Source organism: Heterocephalus glaber, unplaced genomic scaffold, assembly GCF_053883595.1.
Source record: "Heterocephalus glaber isolate CG9 unplaced genomic scaffold, H.glaber_assembly_v1.0 deba00001442, whole genome shotgun sequence".
In the NCBI taxonomy this organism is placed as follows: domain Eukaryota; kingdom Metazoa; phylum Chordata; class Mammalia; order Rodentia; family Bathyergidae; genus Heterocephalus; species Heterocephalus glaber.
In genome coordinates, this window is record NW_028258296.1 from 14,667,709 (window position 1) to 14,691,936 (window position 24,228).

Genomic DNA, 24,228 nt, shown 5'->3' on the forward strand with positions numbered 1-24,228 from the left:
AATAAAGTATTTGTGTCTATGTGCATGCATGTGTATACACATATATAACAGATTTTTCAACAAATTTGAACAAATTTATGATGAATTGAACTTGTGTTTTCTTTCTGCATTTAAAAAAGTGCTCAAGTATACATTGATGCTAAAGTAGCATTGTTTTATGTGGCTTTTCTCATATACGCTTATGTTCTATAATTTCTCTTTTCAACAATCCCAGGAAGAACTGTCACTATTTTAAGAAATAAATTTAAGTTTGAGCAACTGACTATGATCTTTCAGCACTTATCAGTATAGAACTATTTAATTATTAAGAATATATATATATATATGTGTATGTATGTATAGTGATCTTTAGGGGAAAGGGTTTCTTTTCTTTCCTGATGTGATACACTTGTATTGAACATACACAATGCAAACAACTCCCCTTCCAGCACTCTGTTCAGCCTGCAGAACCACCAGGTACTGTGGTACTGTCCCCATGTCAGACTGCCTTCTTCTTACTTTCTCAAACACACACACGTACACACATATTTGAGTGTATGAGTGTGTGTGGGTGATATATACATACATATACATATATATGCATATGGAGGGAGAGAGAGAGACAGAGTCCACAAAAATATGCATACATATACACTTCAGGAAAAGAAAAATAATACGATTTTTTTTCAACAGATGGTGTCACCCTCATATGGGGGACCCTAAAGGGGGAAGAAAACATACTACACTGCTGGCCCTTAGAGAAGAAATTGAAAATGCGTGTGCAATAATCTCAGTGACCAAGGTTAGCCAAGCAGCAGTTCACCATACTAATAAGTGTCTGGAAGTGAATGGCCACCACTTTGATCACCTTTTGTAATTGTAGAGGCCTAAGGTAACTTGTATGAATCTCATGATGTCTCAATAAATTTAGTATTAAATAAATTTATATTAAATTATATATATAAATTTGGTGTTAAAATATTTATACAAGTTTTTCTTTTCTTGATGTGTACTTTTTTTGGCAGAATATATATATATATTTGTATTTAATTATATATTATCAAATAATTTACATAAAATCTACTTAGTTTCTGGTCTTGGGGTAATAAATATCTACAAAATTAGGGTCAAAGTCACAACTTTCTATGTCTGTCAGCCTTTGGACATATATAAATTTTAGGGCAATCATCCTGTAACCTATTTTTCTCTACTCTTCCAGATATTTATGGCAACTCAATCATGATATTGGGCTTTAAGTAATCTTTTATAATGTTTCCTTTAAAAAGTGACTGTAAAAAATCATATGAAGCCAAAAAAGAATGGAAATTCTACACATTAATGCTTTTTTTTTTTTTTTTTTTTTACCTAACTATAACAATTTACCCAAGGAAACATTCTCAGTTACTGTGTTATTTTCCTATTTCTGCTATAATGAGTTAGCACAAACTTCCTGTTACAAATAATAGGAATATATTTTCTTACAGTTTTAGAGGTTAGAGATCAATGGACTCCCTGGGCTAACACAAGTTGAACAGAATCGGTTCCTTCAGGAAGCACGAAGGGAGACTCTATTTTCTTGCCTTTTCCTGCTTCAAAAGGGTTCCAGAATCCTTGGCTCATGATTTCCTTTCATCTTCCAAACCATAAAAGGGTGGTTGAGTCTTTCATCAGTTGGACATTCTTCCACATTTTGGGATACTTGAGATTTCAATGACCAACTGAAATAACTGCTCTACTTGGGGTTTTACATGATTAGCAATTTTAATTTTGCCTATAATGTTAATTCCCTCTTGCCATGTACTGTATTTATCATTTTGGAGGGTTAACACACATGGGGAGCTATTATTCTGCCTACTTCTGTTACCTATTTCATATGGTGAAGGAAAACTAACAAAACTATCAACAAACTCTAGTAGGCAGGTGAAAACATGTCTTTCAACGTCTCTTAGAATCTCAAGAAGAAAAATATGGATTAATAATATGACAGTTTATGTGATTCTCAAGTATTTTCACACTTGACCATTTGTTTCTAGATGTAACTCTGGTAAAGGCAAGCAAAATAGGTTCTGAGTTGTAACTTTGATTTAAAAAACATTAATTAGAGCTTAGAATAAACATTTCATGATAAATTAGTGACATGACAATTGTGTTATGTGAAAATGTTAGTGAAGATCTATAGTTAAAATTATTAAATAATGAGAAAATAAAGCCAACTTCCAAAGCAGAGAATCTAAACTTACATGAATCACATTTTTATTTTAAAAATGAGAAATCTGATATGATTTTGTCACCCAGATGGGTAGTGAGAGATGGCCAGATATTAAGACTTTTTTGACTTTTGTATGATTATCTGTCCATCTCGACTCCACTATTTTATAAGGGCCTTGTTAAATAGTCCTATATGGACTTGTCACTTGGTCATTTACAATTAGACAGTCCCAGGTTTACCTTTGACTTTGCCACTGCTATAATTACTTACAGTTGGAAATAGAGATTAAAAAGTCAATCCAGAAAGGAAAGAAGGGAAAGGAAAAATTATGAGAAAAGGAAAAAATGGAAACAAAGTCTTTGTAAATAGGGAAGGATGGAGGGGGTGAAGGGAGCACAGGGAATGGGGAAAAAGTAAGAACCAAGATACATTATGTTCAGGTACAAGCACCCAATAATAAATGTAAACATGTTAATGTACAAATAAAATAATTTAAGCAAAAAAAAAGAATCAATGCAGAGGTTATCTTGGTATTTAAAGGAAATCTTATGTATAGATAGTTAACAGGTCTAAATCATATGCATTCATCAAAACATTCTGGTAGTTAAGCTCTATAGAGTTACTATTTTTTTGCATGATGAAGTCATTATTAGTTATGCACATTTTGTGGATAATGAAACTCAGAGCATCCTGTCTGTATAGGAAAGGAATATACTTACAGTAATAAAAATATAAAGGTTTAAAAATTTTTTTGTTGATACAGTGGTAAGATTTAAATACTATCAGAAAAAATCTATAAAAACAATAATAAACAGAAAAAATACATGACCAGTGGTTTCAAGAAACTGGACAACATGTCATTAAAAGACAATTATCTCTGATTTCACCACTTCACTCCTTTAAGAGAGTTTCTTGACTGTAAGCCAAATGAAACCTGATGGATTCCTCAAACTGAGTAGATTGAACAAATAGTTCCACAAGACCAAGGTGGTGAGAGTTTACAGTATAGAAAGATGAAGAAAAAAAAAATACAGAGAAAGAGAATCCTAAAGAATCCAATGTTTCCCTTGAGGATTCAGCAAAGTACTGGTAAGTGCTGCATATGAAAATCAAAACATCTGAAAGGTGAAGAGAGAACAGTGTCCCTGGGTCACATTGCAATATTTTCTGTTCCCACAAACCATATGTAAAGTAGGATCAGAGGTAGACTGTTGAACAGGGTTAGTTAGACTTGAGCAGTTCCTCCCATTTGTTGAACAACTGCACACAGATAAGGAATATTAACAAAACAAAATGAAACAAAACTTATTCAGCAACCGAGATGAAAAACACCCTGGATGTCTATTTTACATAGGCTTAATTTGATTTAGTTATCTTTTTATGGCCCTTGTACAAAGGATGGTTTTTATATTTAAAATGGTTACATGTTAAATGATTCCTAAAGTACATACATAAGAGCTTTGATTTTGCCCTCAACATTTTATGATACTTTCGTATTCTTTAAGAAAAAGTTTCCCAACCTTTAGCTTAGATGAAATGGACACATTCCTAAAAATAAATAAATAGTCAAAAGTCACTTAAGAAAAAACAATTGCAGTAGCCCCATATTTTTGAAGAGACTCAATGTTTATTTAAACATTTTCTTAGAAATGAAAACCAAATAGCTTCAGTGGTGATTCTCTCAAAAAATCAAGAAATAAAAACAAATCCACATAAACTCTTCCAAAAGATTGAAGAGAAGGAAATCCTTTCCAATTTATTCTATGAGGCCATCATTATTCTGACACCAAAATGAGACAAAAACAATTACAAGGAATCTATATATCAATATCTCTTATGAAAACACAGCCATGACTTTTAAACATAACTATAGCATATTTAACCCCATTATTTACAACACAGCATGAATATAAGCACATTTTAATTTCAAGGATCAGTCAATACGGTGCCCTATATGAACAAATATAAAAAATTCATAATTATCTCTATCAGTGCCAAAAAAGTATTTAACAAAACGTAACATCTATTGATGATGGAACTGCTCTTAACACTGAATAAAAGAAAACTTCCTTAACTTCATAAAAGACATCTATGAAAAAAATCATATACAACCACATTTAATTGTGAAAAATCAAATGCTCTTCTTCAGGAAGATAATGAAAAGAAGATTCCTACTTTCATTTTTTTCCATTTAACACTCAACTAGAATTTTTAGCCAGTGACATAAATATAAGACAGACAGTGGAACTAGACCCTCACACATTTTCTATGTGTGAGTAAAACTGTTCAACTCTGCAGTACAATTTGTTAGTATTTTTATAGGCTTACATATAAATGAATGAACTGGGAATTCTACTTCTAGGTATCCAAGATGGAAAGGAAGAAGTTAAACTATAATTATAGGTGACCTAATCATCTATTTTGAAAGGATAGTCTTTTTTAGTAAACTGTCATGAAGTATTTGGATATTCATATGTAAAATTTTGAATTTTCATCATCCATATTTTGCATCATATATAAGGACCACAATGCAAAACCAAGTATAGGACAAATCCTTGAGACTTTGGTTATAAAAATATTTTTAGACACAGCACAAAAAGCACAATATGAAATAAAGTTGATAAATTAAACTTAATCAGAGTTTAAGATTTCTCTTCTTTGAAAGACACTGTTAAGAAAATGTAAAGTCACAGATTGAGGGAAAATATGTGTAAAACAAGCATCTTATGAAAGATTCATATCCATAATATATAAAAATCTCTCAAAATCAATAATGAGAAAATAATACAATAACACTGGGCAAAATACTTGAACAGATGTTTTATTTAAAAAGTAAGGATTGCAGATAAGTTAACAAAAAGATTGCTAATAAGTTAATAACTTTGGAAGCTCCAAAAAGCTATCATTATATGTCTATTTAAAAAGTGAAACTTAAAATGATGGACCAAATACTTGTGATGACTTGGAACACCTGAATCTCTAATACATTACAGAGAAGTAAAATGGTTCAACTATGCGGCAGAACATTTTGCCAATTTGTTATATTATTAAATGTATATTTACCCAATAAACTAGCAATTCTTTTTCTAGTCATTTACTCAAGAGAAATGTGAATATTTTCCCACATTAAAACTTTTTTATGAATGCTCATAGTAATTTTATTTATAATAATACCAAACTATAAACAACACAAATGTACATGAACAAGTGAATGATTAACAAATTATGAAATATTATTGAAAAAAATAAACTGCTGATATTCCCATAATAGATAAAAATCACAATGTGATTATGCTAAAAATGTAAGATTTTTTAAAATACATTTTTAATGATTTTATATGTTTGAGATAGATACAGACAAGTGACAGAAAGTCAACTGGCATAGCCTCAGATTTGGTTTGGGGGTTAAAACAAGATTGACTATGATGAATTATATAGCAAATTTTTAGGGTGATGGAAATGTTCTATGTATTGATTGTGGTATTGGTTAAATGGCCTTATAAATTCACAAGTCATCATAGTAAAAATTTAAGATGGATGAGTATTATATGCAAATTACACCTCAATAAGGTTCAAGTTTTAAAATTCAAAGGTGTAAGGTTTTTTGCCAGCATACTCTTGAGCAGAAAATAAGGTGGAGTGACTTTATAAGTAGAAAATTAATCTAAAGTTACACTAATTAAGACCATATGATGTTGGTACAAGACTAGACAAAGGATAGGGCTTGATGAACTAGAATATAGAGAACTCAGAGACGGATCCATGTATAATAGTAATATGTTTTTGTATTGGTGAACAGCTTGGAGAATAAGTGCTATTTTTCATCTAGCACTACCAGAATCTCCCTATAAATCACTCAGACTAGCAAGCAAAGTTTATAAGCCAGGTTTTACAGAAACTTTACCTGGAATCACAGTACAGTAATTGGAAAGGACTAAGACAATCAAAGTGGCAGACAGCCACCCCTTAATATGTTTGTGGTATAGAACACTAGCAAAGAAATACTGTATAGATCAGTCGATGGGGAGAGAAATTCATTAAGTAAACAAGAAATCAACAAACAAGGGAGTTTCTAAATTAATATTTAAATGAGTACTAAGCCAATGGAACAATTTTTGCAGCCAAATTTCTAAAACAATTCCCCCTCTCCTGAATCTCTTCATTTAACCTAAACATGTGGAAAAGATTTGGAGATCAGTTTTTTTGGCATTGAATGTAACAGGACTTTCATTTGGTTTTTGAATCCTAACTCATGTATCACATCAGCCCAGCATTCCAGTTCTCTACCAGCTTAAAATTAACCCATGGTGATCTACGTTTCTGACTGGGTAATTGTGTGCCATTGTCAGGTTGTGTATTTCTGGAGGTTGGATCACTTGTACGATTTTCTTACTGTCTGCGAGGAATCAACATAGAACACCTGTTGTCACTGAGCTTTTTACTCACATGACTATTTTTGTTTTTAAACTTATGCTTACTGCATAACTTATGCATAGCTCACACTGTAAAAATTAAAGGCCTTGCTTTTGCCCACAAGAACATGTAAGATGAAAAGCTTAAATTTCCAGGTAGAAAACTGCAATAATCAATGCTTCAATTGCTCTCCTTAGGCATTTGCTGCCAGATACTTCTGTTTTTAATTATCATCTTTTCTTCATAAGTAAACTTTTTAACATATATGATGTCTGCTTCCCTTTGAGAAGGACTTCCCAAGAAACCTTACTGTATTTTACAAATACACACAAGAGCAGATGAACACGTATTGAATACTTTCTGGTGTTATCTGTAAGTGCTTGACATGTGTTGTTTCAATTGATCCTCACAAAAATTCCTTTTGGTTATATTTTATTCCTTCTGTTTTACCAGTTATAAAATTTGAGTCAAAGAGGTTAACTTTCAAAATGTACAAAGGTGAGAGAGAACTGCAACACAAGTTAATCTAATGCCGAAGTTCTTACCTCTTTTTCCTTCTTTTTTCTGGTTTTTTCTTTTTCCTTCTTTATCTTAACATCTATAAGTGGATTGATAATCTAATGTCAGTGTTCCACATTTAATATTTTCAAACTGTGAATTTATTACCCCGTACTAGTAGCAGAAATTTTTAGATTCAGTTGCAAGTTAATTTTAATGAAAACACTGTTCCAAATGTGTTTAAATAAGACCAAGAAAACTCCACAGCCTTCTTTATACCTTCTGTAATTTTCTCCTTAATGTATCTGGCCTTCCTAAGAAAATAAATCTAAGATTTAATAATAATTCTTAAGTAGTGAACCTAACTCTCAAAATTAACTCGTTTTTATTCATGAGAGCTCTATTTATAATATATGTCTTTTTACTACTTAAAAAATCTTTTAAAAAATTAACTTCAAATCCCATAGCTCCAAATTTAAGTCCATTTCCCTTAGATTTATATTGAAGTCTCTCCATGGTCCATTCCTTAGGTACACTCCTCATCTCTGCTCATCCTGGTAGGTAATATTTCAGACCTGTGAAGTACTTAAAGATTTTCAAATATCAACTATAGACCACAAAAAGATTGCTTCTAATGCATTATACTCTCTTAACTTTTTAACAAGAATACTAAAGGTTTAGGAACCAGATCAAGCTTCATAGGTTTCATTTTTTTAGGAGCCTTCCTAACTTCTGATGTAGCGGTGAACACACACACGCATGCACGCACGCACGCACACACACACACAGACTGTGTGGCATTCCCATCTCTTATGTATTATGTCTTTTCATCGTGCTTATTCATGCTGAGCTCCAAATCATTTTATTTACTGTTTGACATTTTCACTGGGCCTTTGTTCTGAAGAGTAGGGACTTTGTTTCTTCCTCCTTCCTAGTACATTGTCAGTTAAAAATAGACACATAATAAATAGTAAAAACAAAACAAAAAACACTGCTGTTTACAATATAACATTATCTCCAGCAGAGACCTATAAATCCAGTCTATTTGCTTGCTTTATTGTAATACAATGCTGACATCTACAATTAAAAGTTTTACCTAATATTCTTAAAACAAAATTTTATAGTCACTCAGGAGTTGAAACTTTATTTATAAAGTCAGAAAATTTAAAAGAAATCTTTAGCAACTTGTTTACCACTGAGAATACTAACTGCAGTGTAATGGAATTTATGAGTAGTTCTGAAGAAATATTTTATTTCTTCACAGAATTACAAGACTGGAAATGAACCAGAAAGGTCACATAGTTCATCTTTCATTTTTAAATCATCCCACAGAGAGGAGAAACTATACTATTTGTAAAAACCTCCAGAAAGTGCATATGACAACTTTTCTTTGTAACTCATTCCAGCACTTAACACCTTTAACCCTAAAAATCATAACTTTCATGCATTGGAGTTTCAACCTGTTTCCTATTGTATGTTCCTTGTCGAAGTCTCAAGACTAGCAGGTTAATCTCTGCATAAGCAGATGCCACATACTGTTCCTGATTTCCTGATTACTTCTCTTGTCTCATATTAAATAGCCACTTTCCAAAATTGTATCACACGAGTGACAGCTCTTGCATTCTTGCTGCAGGCACCAGCCTCTCTGTATAGGCCATCAGGTGGATGCTGCCACCCTTCCACAAGCCCTTCCTTAACCAGTCATACTACCCTGCAGACTTTAAAGCGGACAGCATAAAAGATCAACTGATTAAAAAAATCCATAGATCAAAAGAGATCAAAAGTTTTTAAAGTTTCAAATTAATATTTTAAAGTAGAATAAATTAATGTGAAGTGTTCACTTGTGCAGAGATGACAATACGAAAAGATACTGGTTGTTATGAAACCATAATTTCACCATGCCCACACCCTTCATAATATTTCAATTTTTGGTGCTCATTTATTCCACAACTGACCCAACTACAAAAGTCATGCCATAGCTCCTTTTTCATCGATTAAAGTCTTATTTACAAGAAGAGAATCTAGTTCATACAAGTGATGGGTGGAGCAGACATAGAGCTCATGTCACCAGTTCATGTTATTTGTTTCTCATTTTACAGATTCTATTTGGTTCTTTTGAACACTATAAAGAGTTTCTTAGTAGAACCTTGTCTCTTTTACATGTTTTAAATTTCATCTCTTACATGTTTTAAATATAGAAATTCATAGTCTATATCCAATAAATCCATTTGTAAGAATAGTAATTCTGCTATTTCTTGAAAATAAAATCGGAATGAGTTGATGTCCACTACAAGTTCGTATTATTTTAGTATTTGTTGTAGTATTGATGATCTTTTTATACTCTTTAAACATGTAAACAATATTGTAGAATTTTAATTATCAAAAAACTCCTGAAATGTGATCTTGCAGAAACTATGACTCTGATAGCTTAGTTTTCCTTAGTTTTACAGAAGTGACTGGTAAGAAAAATTAAAATACAGTATTCTTGTCTTGTGCTGTAAATTAAAAATGGGCGTAGAAACTCCAAACTAACAAATAACAGAAAGTACCTTAAGGAGGTAGTAAAGAGGGCACAGTGGCTGCAAGCTCCAAAGAAATATTCTGGTTCTACAGAAAGATCCTTGACAAAGGCCTCAGAGATTTCCCAAACAGAAAGGCCTGCTAATATAAATTCCACAATTAAATTTAAGCACAAATAACCCACCAAGAGTGAAGATAACCCAAAACAATTAGAATTAGGACTCTTCATGAATAGACTTATTGGATTCATAATACAAAATACAGTAACTATTTAAAACATGAAAGAAAGGGCACTTAAAATATATGAAAGATACAGGGTTCTATTAAGAAAGACTCAAGAGAGATTAAAAGAAAGAAGTAGAAGCTCTAGAGTGAAACAATAAAGTAAGTTAGTGAGCTGGTTACAGAATAGATTAATACAGCTATAGAAAAAATGTTGAAGTGAAAGAACAGAACAGAAGAAATGGAAAATAAAAGATATGGAAAGTTTAGAAAACATAAAGAATATTATTCAAATTCCAAGAGAGGTAAGCAAGAGTCATTATTTGATGAGCTAATAGATAAAAAATTTACAGATTTGAAGAACAAGAATGTTGAAATTCATGGAATACAAATTTTAAGCCAAATAGACAAGAGTTCTAAATATGGAAAAATTACAGAGAAATTGCAGAGACAATGCAATTCACAAATATTATAAACAGCTACGGTGAAAAGATAGATGATTTACAAAGAAAAGACATAAAGACACACTTTTTATAGTGTAACAACTAGAAAATAATGTACTGCATAAGTTCAATATCTTTAGGAAAATATTTGTTAACTCAAAATGTTATAGGAAAGAAAAAGAAAGACATCTTCACAAAAATACTAATCACCAGTGGTGAATGAACCTCTGGACAATGAATACTGAATTCAGAAGGAAGAAATGATACATATGAAGTATTGGTAAGAAGAAATTGATAACTATCCAGATAAATCTAAAACAGTATTACTATATAAATGGCACATTTGAAAGGAAAATAGAATGTAATGATTTACAGTCAACCATGTTTTTGAAATTCCATTCAGCTACTGGCTTACAGGGTGATCTTAGGTGTAGCTCAGTACAAGGGGCCGGGAATAAACCCCCAGTATCATAAATAAATAAATTAATCAATTAATGAGGAAGAAGAAGAGAAAGAAGAGAAAGAAGAAGATGATGATGATCCAGGTAAGATTTTTCTAATACAATAGGATGAGTAAGACATTTTCAAATACAGAAGAAAACAGAAAATACAGAGAACAGAAACCCTTCTTGGAAAAACAAACAAACTTTATAGAAATTCAGATTATGAACAGATTGCATTTAAAAAGAAAAAGCCCTCAGAAATGGAGAATCTATAGTGAAAATGACTCAAAGAAGGCACTAATATCTTTTAAACATAAAATCAAGACTAAATCACTGCGTGAATCATGGAAAAGCAGAATATCAATACTAGAACCCCTGACAAATAAAAAGAGAATAAACAATGGAATAAAAGGAGGAGGAAGTGTTGGTATAATTATCAATTACCTTTTAGAGCAACTGATTAGTTAGTACTGTCTGAAATAAAAATGAGAGTGGTTAAAAATGATCTCAACCACATACTTATATATTTTTGCTTATTTATATATATAGGTATTTTAAAAATTAATTTTTCTTGTAGTTAAAATCTGGAATAATTCAGTAACCTGGATCTGGAATCAGTAACACTTTCTGAGTAATTTCATTTTCCTTTTCTTTTTTTAACTTCTAGAAAAATGAAAGTGGACACCATTCAGTGAAATAAAAAATAAATAATAATCTATCTGTTAAAATAGTAATTTACCTACTATCTATCCTCTATCTTATCTATAATATTCTTTTATAGGTATCCATTCATAGAAAGATAACCTGAAAAATGATAATTAAATTCATAAAATTGGGCTTAGGGGTTGGAGATGGGAGTGATGGCTTGCTTTGTTTTCCTTGACTTTTTAAAATGGCTTGGAACTTTTTAATAAGTATGTATCACTTTTATAAAAACAAAAAAATCATTCTAAAAACAAAATATATATATATATATATTTTTGTGTGTGTGTGTGTGTGTGTGTGTGTGTGTACCGGAGATCGAACTTGGGACCTTGCCCTTGCAAGGCCGGCGGCAGAGCCACTGAGCTAAATCCCTGACCCTCTAAAATATATTTGTAAACAAAAGCATAGAGTTTGTTCCTCATTTGATCAACTTAACTACAGCATATTATCTTCTGACTATTTGGTTACTGGTATAGAACTAGCATTGTATTATTTCTCCAGTGGTAATTTGAGATTAGTTGGTAGTTATAACCTCTTATTTCCTACCTAAATTAGGATGGAATACCAGAGGCAAAATGTACATACAATAACCTCTTCTTAAATTTCATAAGAAAAGAGTGGCAAAGTTTAAGCCATACATAAAAAGTGAGAGTGATTTAACTTTTTATACAGCAGAACTATGACTAGTTGACTTTGACTTTTTAATCATGAAATCTGCAACAAGGATGTCAATTATTTAACAAGGATTATGCATTATTTTTCTTCTCTTATTTAAACTTTCAAAAGTGGGAATACTTTGCAGCTAATAAAATAAAATTGAAATCCAAATGCAAACTGAGTTTCTACTCAAATTCAAATATTTTTCAATTTGGTTACTCATCAAAACTAGCAGCAGCTGGTGTCCTACTTGGAGTAACTGTAAACATTCTAAGTTAAAGACTCAAAAGATTATCAAAGGGAAAAAATGTTATCTTAGAAAAGAGACTGGATAGAGACTAAAAATAATTTTGACCATAAGGGAGGTGTTGTGTAGGAAGGGATAAGATGCTTTGAAGGTACTTTAATCTCAATGTGTGTCATGAAACACAAATAGCTAAATCATGGCATGATGGTGTCCTTTAAGCACGGTACTTTGGAAGGAGACATAAGCAGTATTTGAAATTTCCAGTTTCAGATGAATTTTTTTAAACCAAGAATGTTAGTTAAAAGTAGCTTCAAATCTCAAAGTCTAAATCAGTAACCAAAACTATGATAATTGCCATTTGTATACATGATTTAAGTAAGATAGGAACACCATCTCTCAGTGACAGGACATCATGGTATATATGTCACGGCGCTGCAGCAGTGCCAGTTGTTTCCAATTTACAATGGGTAAAGTGCCCCAAAGTACATACAAAGAATTCCACTGACATACAGGAAAATAATTTAAAAATTTCTTCATTTATATTTTTAAGTTACTATTTTAGGATATCTCCTAAAATAAAATTGTATATGTGTGATTAGAAATATAAATATATTAGATGTTCAGACTGAAAAATTTGAATGAGTCAGGATGAAAGTTTTCAGCATTATTAATTGAAAGGAGATTTATTCCCATTATAATTCTAATAATTTTGTAGTTACTGCTCGTGCACTGTGCCGAGAAGCATCCTAAAGCAATGTCCATTCGGCACCTGGAAAAGATACCACGACTGTTATGTATGGAGAAGATGGGAAGCTTGGGACCTCTGGAAACTTATCATGTGGTGTCCTGGAAAGCCTGTATATAAATATACGTACTGGCAAATATTACCTCTTTCGTTTATATAGATGGTTTCTTTGCTAAACACCTGTCCTTCTCGATACTGCAACACTCTCATTTTCCTAGGCACGCCACAATCATTTGCTCTTTTGGTTTCACCACTCAGACACTAAAAACAGTAAGTGAGAGTTCTCCAAATGCAGGCTTGTTCCTGTGCTAGCAGCCAGCCAGAATCTTCCCTGCCAGACCCTTACTCAGTCTTAGGGATGTTTCCTATGTGCTAGATCCCATATATTTTTGTTTTCATTCAGCCAACTCTTTCTTCCAGCCTCTTATCTCCTACACTTTACTCATTTTTCCCTATCAGACTTTAAGCTTGATCAGCTTCCATTTTTGCTTTTCTGCTTATTTTTTTGCATCCAATCTACTCAGAAGAATTAGTGACTTTTGGCTTTACTTCTTAAGAACTGCTCGGTTTATTATAGATTGCATTTAGCCACCCAAAGTGTACCCAAACAGTTCTTGCTCATGTCACCATTGATATCTACACTAATAATGGACATTCTCCAATCTTCATTCACCTCTCAGTTGAGTTTGAAACAAGATCTCCCCTATCCCACTTACCTCCCCCCCTCTCTCCCTCTCCCACTCTCTCTCTTTCAATAATCCCTTAGGTTTAATGATAATACAAATGCTCTTTCTACCTTTCAGGCCACACTTCTAAATTCCCTGCATATATGAGACTTCTCTACATTTCAGACAAAATGTACTGTGCTCTCCACTCGGGTTTATGAATACCATGTCAATCATATTATGTCCACAACTGGACTAATCATTTGTCTCCATATACGTTTTCCTTTCTAAAAAAAAAATGCTGTAAACACCCACCTAACTCATCATAATACAAGTCTAAGAGATATCGTTCACATTTGCTGCCTCTCTTACTTGGGATTTTTAGTCCATCATTAAGACCTATAGATTTCTATATTTTATATATACCTCCTATCTTTACACACAGTAATTTTTCTTGGTACCGGGGATTGAACTCGGGTCCCTCCACTTGAGAGGTGGGTGGCGGAGCCACTGAAGTAAATCCCCAGGCCCTACCAACAGTAATTTTGATTAAGCTAGTATTGTCTATCTCTGAACAATGTAATAATCTCCTACCTAATGAGTCAGTATCCACATTTTATTAGTTTCCAATTCATTTTTCTATGGAGAAACTAACATGATTTTCAAAAATGCAAATATCTGGAAATGGATCTAGGTTTCCTATGGAAGATATCAGGGCCACACATAATATTATTAATTTTATATATATGCCTTATCTGATAATAGCACTTAACCAACAACTATGCCAACAACTCTTTATTGTTCCAGGGATTTTTGATTTATTTTTCATTAATTGAAGCTTTCATAAGTTCACTTGATGGTTGTTCCGTCCTCACCACAGGGATCCTCAAAAACATGCTGCATAAAGCTAACTCCCAGTACAGATCTCAGTTTAAAAACTGCCTCTTTTTAATGAACATTCCTGGTCATTCAGACCACTCAAATCATTAAGTACTTATTTACATATTTTTGTTTTTAATATTTCTTTATTTTTCTAGAATCAGTAAGGATTCTTTGCACTATATTTAGCCTAGTAAAGTACCAAATATATTACAAGTTCTACAAAAGTATTTACTGAGTGACTAATAAGCTTTCAATCTGATTCACCCTTACTATTTTACTGTTTATTTAAAAAATTGTTATACACATTAAATATAGAATGGAGTTTTAGATTTATGGTAGGACAATATTCATCACATTATTCAAAACATTTTCAAATGGCAATTACACTTTTTGTTTCTATAATTTAGGAATATTAATTAATTAGAATAAAGGCTGCAATTTGTATTCAAATTATAAGTAACAACTTTAAAAACAAAGCAGTCTAACGTACAATCCAGTGCTTTCATACTAAATTACAAAATAAAAGTAGTGATAAAAATGTGATTATATGAAGACTTTAAGTACTTTTTTAGGCCATTCAGAAAAGTTACACTGACCACAAGCTCCTTGATAATATTTTGAAATGATAAGATAAAAACATCAATGCTAAATTTCCTCTAATTTAAACTGCTAAGAAGTTTAACTTTTCAAAAATATCAAGTTGAGATTCAAGATGTCTTTTCAGTCTTTATTAATTGAATTCATATTTGGCCTCCCTTCTTTTTATTTATTTGAAATGTTCTACTTTAGTTTTGTCTTACTACAGCAAAATACCTAAATCAGCTAACTTTATAAAGAGAAAAGTTTTGGATGTTCTGGGTATGGTGCCAGCAGCAGCTCAGTTTTGGTGAAGTCCCTCCTAGCTGCTGTCTTACCATGGCAAACACACAGATGTAATGAGGAGTTTACACTGCCCAGCAGGCTGTCAAAGGGAGAGACTGGCATCCCATAATCCCTTTAGGGGACATCCCCTCCACTGACCTGCAGATGTCACATGAAGCCCCACTCCTCCAAAGCCCCACTTTGGGAATCAAACCTTCAATAACAAAGGATCTTTATACATTGCTACAATTAAATAATTAAAATGCACCCAAACCACGGACAGCTTCTAAAAAATTTACAAAGGATTCAATGCCATGTGTAAATATTTGATCACCTTGAGTTGACATAGGTTAAACTGTAACTCGGAAATGTTGCTGAACTGAATGAAAGTGACTTGAAATGTTTCCTCTCAAATATATCTTTGTTCAGGATCAGATATTATACTGATAGGTGTTCAGTCACAGAAAAAAACAATCATGATAGGGTAATTCTAAGAATTCCTCTCAACTAGTTTCTGTTAACAAACAGGCACTGAAAATTCTGAAAAGTGCTGTCTCATAAGATTATTCCATGGATCTCTGATTTTTTCCAGAGTTTAAATATTCACCTGGAGATTATACAGATCAATTCAGAGATACCAAATTCCCTTCTTGAAAACAAAATTGTGCCAACTACTCAATACTTCCACCCTACAAAATGACTTTATCTTCCTTTACCCATAATAATCTCATACATATATATTTTTAAATGAGCTTTATGGCAAAGTATCGGGCAAGACTTTTAAAAAATTGCATAATAATAATTAAAAGAAATTTAGATACAGACATAGCTGTCACTCATTGGGAGATTTGTTAACGACAAAAAAATTTAGAATTTTATGATATAGAAGCTTATTCAATTTTTCATGTAAATACCATTATTTCCAAGGAATAAAAATGTATGATTCATATTAATATATTTGTTAGTTTATTTTGATAAATATTCATAGGAAATAAATAGTTTTTATGAGCATTTACATTTTCAATATATTTCTTTACATACTTTATTCCCCTCATTAGGTCTCATGCTTTAAAGACTATACATCTTTTTTCGGACAATTTAATTTATTAATGTGTGTGTGTGTGTGTGTGTGTGTGTGTATGATTTGGGAGAATTTAGTTCTCAGATGTTCTGTGTAAACATATGTCTAATTTAAATCCACTCTTCTATCATGTTGTATGAGTTGTAAGATTTAAATAATATACATATACTAATTCCCTACAGTGAATGGAATCATTATGGTACACACATATATTAATAATAGTAAAAGAAAAAATGTTTTAATAAGGTCACTCTTCAAAGAAATCTTACTAATAAATGAATACATTTTGTGAAGTGTTATTCTTTTGGATAGAGCAAATGTAAAATGTAGGTTAAGGATTAGTAAACTGTTAACAAGTTGGGGTGAACATGTCCTTATTCTTATATTCTGAAGTGAACATATTTGCTGCTGTTCACTGAGTGTGGGAAAGCAGAAGAGGATCATCCTAGTGAGTTTGTAGTGTTAGCTACAATACCTACAATAGTAAGAGCCCTCATTTACAGAGTTCCTATTTTGTGAATAGCCTTATGATTAAGTGCTTTATTTATGTTATCTTTTTTAATCCTCAAAAATATTTTGATATTGATAAACTATTTACCTTGAGTAGATACAAAAACTGATACATTGAAAGCAGGATTCAAATTCAGAGATGGCTTCCTCCTTATTTCTTCCATGGCCCCGCCTCTCCTCATAAATTGTGATTCCATTTCTTACTGATTATAGACACATTTTCATTAGGTTTTGTGTAATTCTGATTTAAATCACAACATCCAGTTTTTGACTCTAAAATGCTAAGGCTCATATTTCCATAGGGGTTGCTATCATAATACTTCATCCTCTGATACCTACTTTGAAATAAGTAATTGCATTTTCTCTTCCATATGTATTACCTGTATTTGGTATCCTACTTTTGACTACTTATACTTCAGAGTTTTGTTTTAAGTTCTACTCTCTAAGTGTGTCATTGTCCATTCAATTTTAAATATTGTTGGAAGGGCAGTTTCTTTTTCATTAATAAAGAAATTGATCTGCAAATATTAAGGCATCAATAGTAGCAGCTCCCTGGATCACAATTTAGACATCACTAGACTCCACTAAAATTATGTCACCAATAATTCATAAGACCTAGGTTTCATTTTCTCAACATAAAAATGCAATTTGTACTATAGACTACTATCTAAAGCCTTGCTTAAAAATTAACTCCATATTTATTTATTCTTAAAGCAACCATCTGATTTTAAAAGGATAAGTACATCGTTCGTTGACTATAAAAGAACAATTAATACCTCCACTGAAAATTTTCTGACATATTTGTCTACTAATGAGCTGAAACTCAAAGTTGAAAACACATTTAAAAAATCATTCTTCTCCACATGGTATTCCATTATGAAACTGCTGCAATAAACATAACATTAGTTGAACAAACATAACACTATAATCAAGCATCTGCTTGCCTTCCTGCATTGCATATACAACAGAGATTTGTTGTACTTTTTTTAGTATTCTCAATAGGTTTCTGTACTTGTAAAGGTCCAGAAATAATCTTCAGAACTTATTCTCCATATGGCACCAGGAAACCTGGCATAAGACCCTTTTCAACACAAAGGATATATAACTCTGTTATTTCAAAATGTCAAAAATTTGCCACAAAGGCAAAATTACCAAGCATTAGAACTACCTTCGCTTCTGTTTAATCTCATCAAAATACATCGAACTGTCTAAACAGGTCAATTTTAATTATTAAAAAATGAACAAAACACTGAATATCCCTTCTCTTCTAGTTTTAAGTGTTAAATCTGACTTCAATTATAATTTCAGTATTAAGTTCTTTATGATTCTGCTACTTCAACAGAGGGTCAACATCATGAAGTCACTTGACAAACATGACCTACCTTTTTGTTCTGATGCCATATACACAAAAGAAAAGTAAATAGGAGGGGCCCGGGATTTAGCTCAGTGGCAACACGCCTGCCTCCCAAATGCAAGGTCCTGAGTTTGATCCCCGGTACCAAAAACAAGAAAGAAAGAAAAGTAAATAGGAGATGTGCATTGTTCTGGATAATTATCTTATAGGTAGTTGGTCTTGAAAGTCAAACTCAAAGACTCTCATCAAAAGTATATATTCTGGAAATTATTGCAGATACTTTATAAATTTCACAATATGTTTTAATTCTCGTCTGAAGTCCTTTTTCTTGCGTAAATGCAGCCAGAATCAATACCCTTGCAATAAGCTAGAATTTAAGATATATGGAGAACACTGACAAGTTAAATATTCACCTACATTCTAACATCTGTAAGCTACATCTTAAAATTTAATGACTAATTCAAACACCAAATAACCTTTAACTATATCTCAATGTGCTCATCAGTACACGTTTTCTTATTTATGATTTTATAAATGTAACCTTTAAAATGTTAGAAAATATAAAACACTATTTTAATATTTAATAATATTCTTAACTCTCCTTTCAATAGTGAACTAACTAAATATAATGCTAGTTACATAAAACCCACCTGTTATACAATAGAAGGAATTATTTAGTTCCCCAAAAGCAAAAAATTTTTTTGTTCCTTATAACAGTAATGAGGTGATTAACTTTTGAGTTCAATGTGAAGGAATACTGTGGTTCTAAGTACGTATGATTCCTTTTAAATGGTCAAGACGTTGCCAGATATTTCAATTAATGTGTACCAAGGTCACAAAATCAATTTCTTATCAGCCAAAAACACTCATACAGTAAATTTTATTTTCAAACCATAATCTCTAAATTAAATCTGTGTACCTAAAAAGTACAGTGTGGAAACTCAATCCTTGGGTTTTCTCCCTGATAGCATTTTCACAAATGGCCCAAGGCTTTGCATGCTATATTTAGCCTGCAATGTTTGGTTAGATTCTAATCTTCCTAGAGAAAGTCATTATCTTTTCCCCTGGCAAATAAAGGACCAAAGTGTTAATTTCCTCCTTAAAATAAGTACAGTGTTTGAACAATTCTGACATTCTGTCTTTGAGCAAGAATAAGCAAGAAATTTACCTGGAAACTTTCAAAAACTATAAAGACAATCTATGAAACTGTATACTAATCCGTATTTCTTGATAGTATAAATTATGTTCTTGAACCGCAGAAAAGATCATGTTAATATGGAGAACAGCGTTACCTTGCAGTAAATCCTATATAAAAACTTTGCAGGAATTGAGCTTGTCTGACCAATGACACTCAAGATAGTCACATTTTTAATGAAAATTCTTTGACTTGAATATAAAATACCTTCATCTAATACATTCAGGTGTTAGGGTTCTTTCTCTATTTTCTAGCTGTTCTCAAAAAACATTTTTTTTTCCTCTTAATATCCTCACACCCGACTCACAACTGCACATGAAACTGTAATGAGTTAAGGTTGGTACCTAGGTTCAATGACAATGAACCAAAATAGCAAAGAGAGTTAAAACATTTCAATAATTTTGCCTTAATGTTTTATATTTGGAAAGTCACAATTTTTACACCATAAAAACAAGATTTTTTTCCATTTAAATAAACAATCCAAGTATTAGAGACAGTACATTTATGTAAATGCTATATAATATACAACCCAGTGGTATTGTCTCAGGCAGCTGGCTAACAAATTACACACATCTATTGTAATTTCAGATCCTTGGGACCAATCTGATGCTAGAAGGTGAATAAAACACAGGATATAAAATCATGTCTCAAGTAGATAACAAGTAACAAGCAGAAAGTTATCTGATGATATTTTTAGAACTCCTCAAATTGTTTCCCCCACATTCCTAAATATGTAATCTTTTAATTGATTTCAGCAATGCTAAACAGAATGAAAAGAATCCTTTCTTCAGCCAGGTAAGAGGGAGCAAAGTATATTTGGGCAGAATCAAAAGACATTTTTAAAAATTGAACCAAAACTTTTATGGGTGGTGACGAATTTTTCATAAACTATATATTAGGTATATCAAAATATTCATAAAATTATTTAAAACTGTATAGATAAATATTTTATTCATTTCCAGATTCTTTGTGATCATTTATTTCATTTTAATCCAATTTAGAATTCAAAAATAATTTTGGAGGGCACTAGGGATTGAACCCAGGGCTTAGCACTGAGCTATATTCCCAACCCTTTTAATTTTTATTTTTGGACAAGGTCTAGCTAAGTGGCTAAGCTGCCCAGGTTGGCCTTGAATTTGTGCTTTTCCTGCCTCAGCCTCCCAGAAATGCTGGGATTATAGGCAAAAAGTAAAGTTTTTGTAACTGAAGAATAAACGGTCAAAATAAAATTTTCATTTTTCTAGGTGCCAATGATTTAATTCTTCCTAGACTATTAATGCAAATGGTGTGCTTGATACATCAGACTGAGAAAGAGCAAATAATTCCTGTGAATTCTCTAAGCAGAAACACAAAAGATTATCACAAGTACAGTGCCAACGTCAGAATCGAATGTGCCTGAGAATATATTCCTTCTTAATTCATAGAAATATTCCAAACAGAAACAAAAAAATTCAATCCTTTGTAATTGATCAAAATGAAGCAGGAAAACAAAGATATTGTGGAGCAAACCAATGTAGTTTATGATACTTTGACCATTTGTGTGCATTTTCATGTGGCTATAATGTATATTCGTCATTAATGGCAAAATACTTGAAGTAGGATTAAATCTAAGGTTATATTGTTGTAATTTTCAATGTATAAAATTCTATTAAAGCTAAGTGGTTGATTCATGGGAGCTTAAGTACTATTCCTAATGTCCTAGTAAATTCAGTATAGGCATAGAAGAATAAAAATGAGGCATCATCCAGAACAATAGTGTTTTATAGATTGAATCCAAGGTATTCGACAGTGTCCAAGGGCACAAACAAGAATAATGACTACTCATTGTTGGGATTCCACAGTCACTGCTGAAAAACAGACAGACCTCTTGAAACTCACTCACTTCACCAAAATACATTAATGTAAAATAAAATGAAATGTAGGATAACATGAAAAAATAATTATTTGTTTATGGATAGAAATTTTTTTAAAAGGCCTTGCAAAGAAAATAACATGTGAGTTAGGTCTTAGACAGTAAGCTTATAATATTCTTAATATTGAAAGAACCTGGTTTCCCCCCTGAGCATATGTCAATTGATTGGGGTGTCCCATATATTAAGCTCAATTCAAAGGTTGTTTTGATGCCTGGTAATAGGTACTATCCTTAGAATACAGAAATTTGGCTACAGATTCCCTTCCAGTTGAGAGAACTTGCCCAACTTGTTTACAGGCCTTAGAGATAAACATTTATTCATCAAAGTTCTTTTGCAGTTATAACTCAAGGGCAAGTTCCATTATGTCACATTCTGTTCCAGTTGTTAGGTACATGGTAATTATAACGTCAAATGGATCACAGTCCTCCTGCTCCCACCTGGACATGCACATATTATTCAAAGGGGCTACTCTTGATTATATACAACTGTGATTAAACTGCCCCAGGAGGGGAGCAAATACAAACATCATGGTTTCAGAGCCTTCTCTTTGTTTTTAATTTTTCAAATGACTAGTATAATATTTCTCACACTGATCATAGTACAGTATATACAAACCCTTGTTTTTCAGCATTGTAATACAGGAGAGTCCTCTGAAGATTGATGAAATAAATACCTTTTAAGAGAGGAAACCACCAGAAAAAATAAGGAAAAAAGTTTTATTTGTGTTCCAGCCTTTACTGATTTGTAGCTCATGCCTAGTAAGATCAGTATCATGTCGAGGAACGTCTCAAGTAGGGAGGAGAGGAGTAGATGTAAGCATCTCTTGCCTTTCTCACTCCAGCTCCAGAGATCAGAGATTGAGAGGAGACTGCAGAGAGCTTCAGTATTGTAGCCTCAATAGTTGTAAGTGAGGAAAAAAGTTTAAGTTTAATCAAATAGATCTAAGTTTCTTCTGCAACAATGCACTAATCCTGGTTACTAGGTATGGATTCCATTCCCATATTAAAATGACATTAAAATGTGAAAAATCCCAAGCAAAGCATGCAGTAAGGGTCAGAAAACACAGTGACTATTGCCCTGACTAACCCTTGGGATAAAGCAGAGAAGAAATTAGAGAAAGGACTGGGCAAAGATAAAGGAAAAAACAGCAATGAGGTGAAATTGGAATATTACGTATAGGAGAATTTTACTGGACTGAAATGCTCAGACTATGTTGACTAATGCAGTCCTTATGTACCCTGGACTGATGTGCAATTAAAGCTGATATTTGTAGCTTTCCTACTTCACGTACTGATTATCTCTGGTATGGGAGACTTCAGCCTTCATCTTATGTGGTTTTCAAGAATTGTTTGCAATGCTATTTTATCAACTCATTGCCTTGATACCTCTGGTACTAAAGGAAATGTGGTCCTCTCTTTAGAAGGAACTCTTGACAGTGAAAATTGACACCATTTTTCTGTCGTCCCCGTCTATGCTGGCTGGTATAGTGCTTGAAATTTGCTGGGCTTTACCCACCTATACAGAAAAATTCTGAATCATCTGATGTAAACAGGTTGTAATGGCTCACTCACAAAACCTGGCCACGTTACCGGTAATAAACAACTTTGTTGAATGGAGAAGATACAATGCTTTCTCCTTAAGGTGGGGAACAAGGGCAGATATGCTTACTCTTTATCTGTCCATTAAACTTTGAAACCTAGGCCCCACCAAAATAGTCTGGAAATAAAATGACACAATTAGGATAGAATTGGCAAGGTAGAAGCAAAGTCTTTATATGTAGATGAAATGATCATCTACAGAGAAAATACTAAAAAATCTCTAGGAGGCCCTAGAACTTGTATTTGAATTTAGCAGGATTAGAAAACACAAGGTATACATAAAAATTCAGGTCTGTGGGGCCGAGGATTTAGCTCAGTGGTTTCGCCGCCTACTGCGCAAGTGCAAGGACCCAAGGCGTTCTCGCTGGAAGTATGGAGTACATGTCTTTAATCTGTTGAGAAGGTTCTGTTCTACTTCTAGTCTCCTGATAGCTTTTACCATGAACAGCTGTAGAATTTAGTCCAATACTTTGTCTCCAACTAGTGACAGGATCATATGGCTTTCTCCTTTCCTCTGTTAAAACGATGACTTTTGGGGGTGGATCTTCCAATGCTGAACCAACACTGCCATCCCTACAACAAAACCACTTTCTACATCCTGCCAGATCTGACTTCTAAGAGTTTGTTTTGTTAAACAAATTTCTATCTATGTTCATACTTTTTCTTCTATTATCTTTATCCAGTTTTAGGATTAGCACAATGTTGAGTTCCTAAAATGAGGGGAGAAGTGTTCCTTCTTTTTTCTGCTTTAATCATTTGATATAATTTATCAGTTAAAATGTATATGAGCCTGCTGTTGTCATGTAGGTAGCTTTTCAAGCTAGGAATATACTTTCTTTAATAGGTGCTATTCAAATTTTACATTTCCTCCAGAGTTAGCTTTATTAATTTGTCTTCCAAGGTACTTCTTCGAAGTTGTCAAATTTATTTCAAAACAGATTTTTGAAATATGCTTTCTATATCCTTTTAAATTCTGTAAAATCTGTGGTAATGTCTCCTAGATCTTGATATTGTAATTTTAAAAATGTGTAATTGATACTGTGTAACAGCAAGAAAAGATCTAAAGGAGCAGAGGAAGTGAGAGGGGT

General features: G+C 32.5%; 1 protein-coding gene across 4 annotated transcripts in view; it reads right to left on the bottom strand.

Annotated features, from left to right (window-relative positions):
• Adgrl4 (adhesion G protein-coupled receptor L4) overlaps positions 1-24,228 on the bottom strand; it is a 90,973-nt gene that overhangs the window by 61,455 nt on the left and 5,290 nt on the right. Inside the window, exon 1 of one of the 4 annotated variants that reach the window (XM_087212962.1) lies at positions 17,169-17,259. The exons of the other annotated variants lie outside the window; for them this stretch is intronic. Coding sequence (XP_087069088.1) covers positions 17,169-17,244 — 76 coding nt within the window. The 5' untranslated portion in view covers positions 17,245-17,259. Of the gene's footprint in view, positions 1-17,168; positions 17,260-24,228 lie in introns of those variants that run through there. 4 annotated transcript variants of the gene reach the window in all.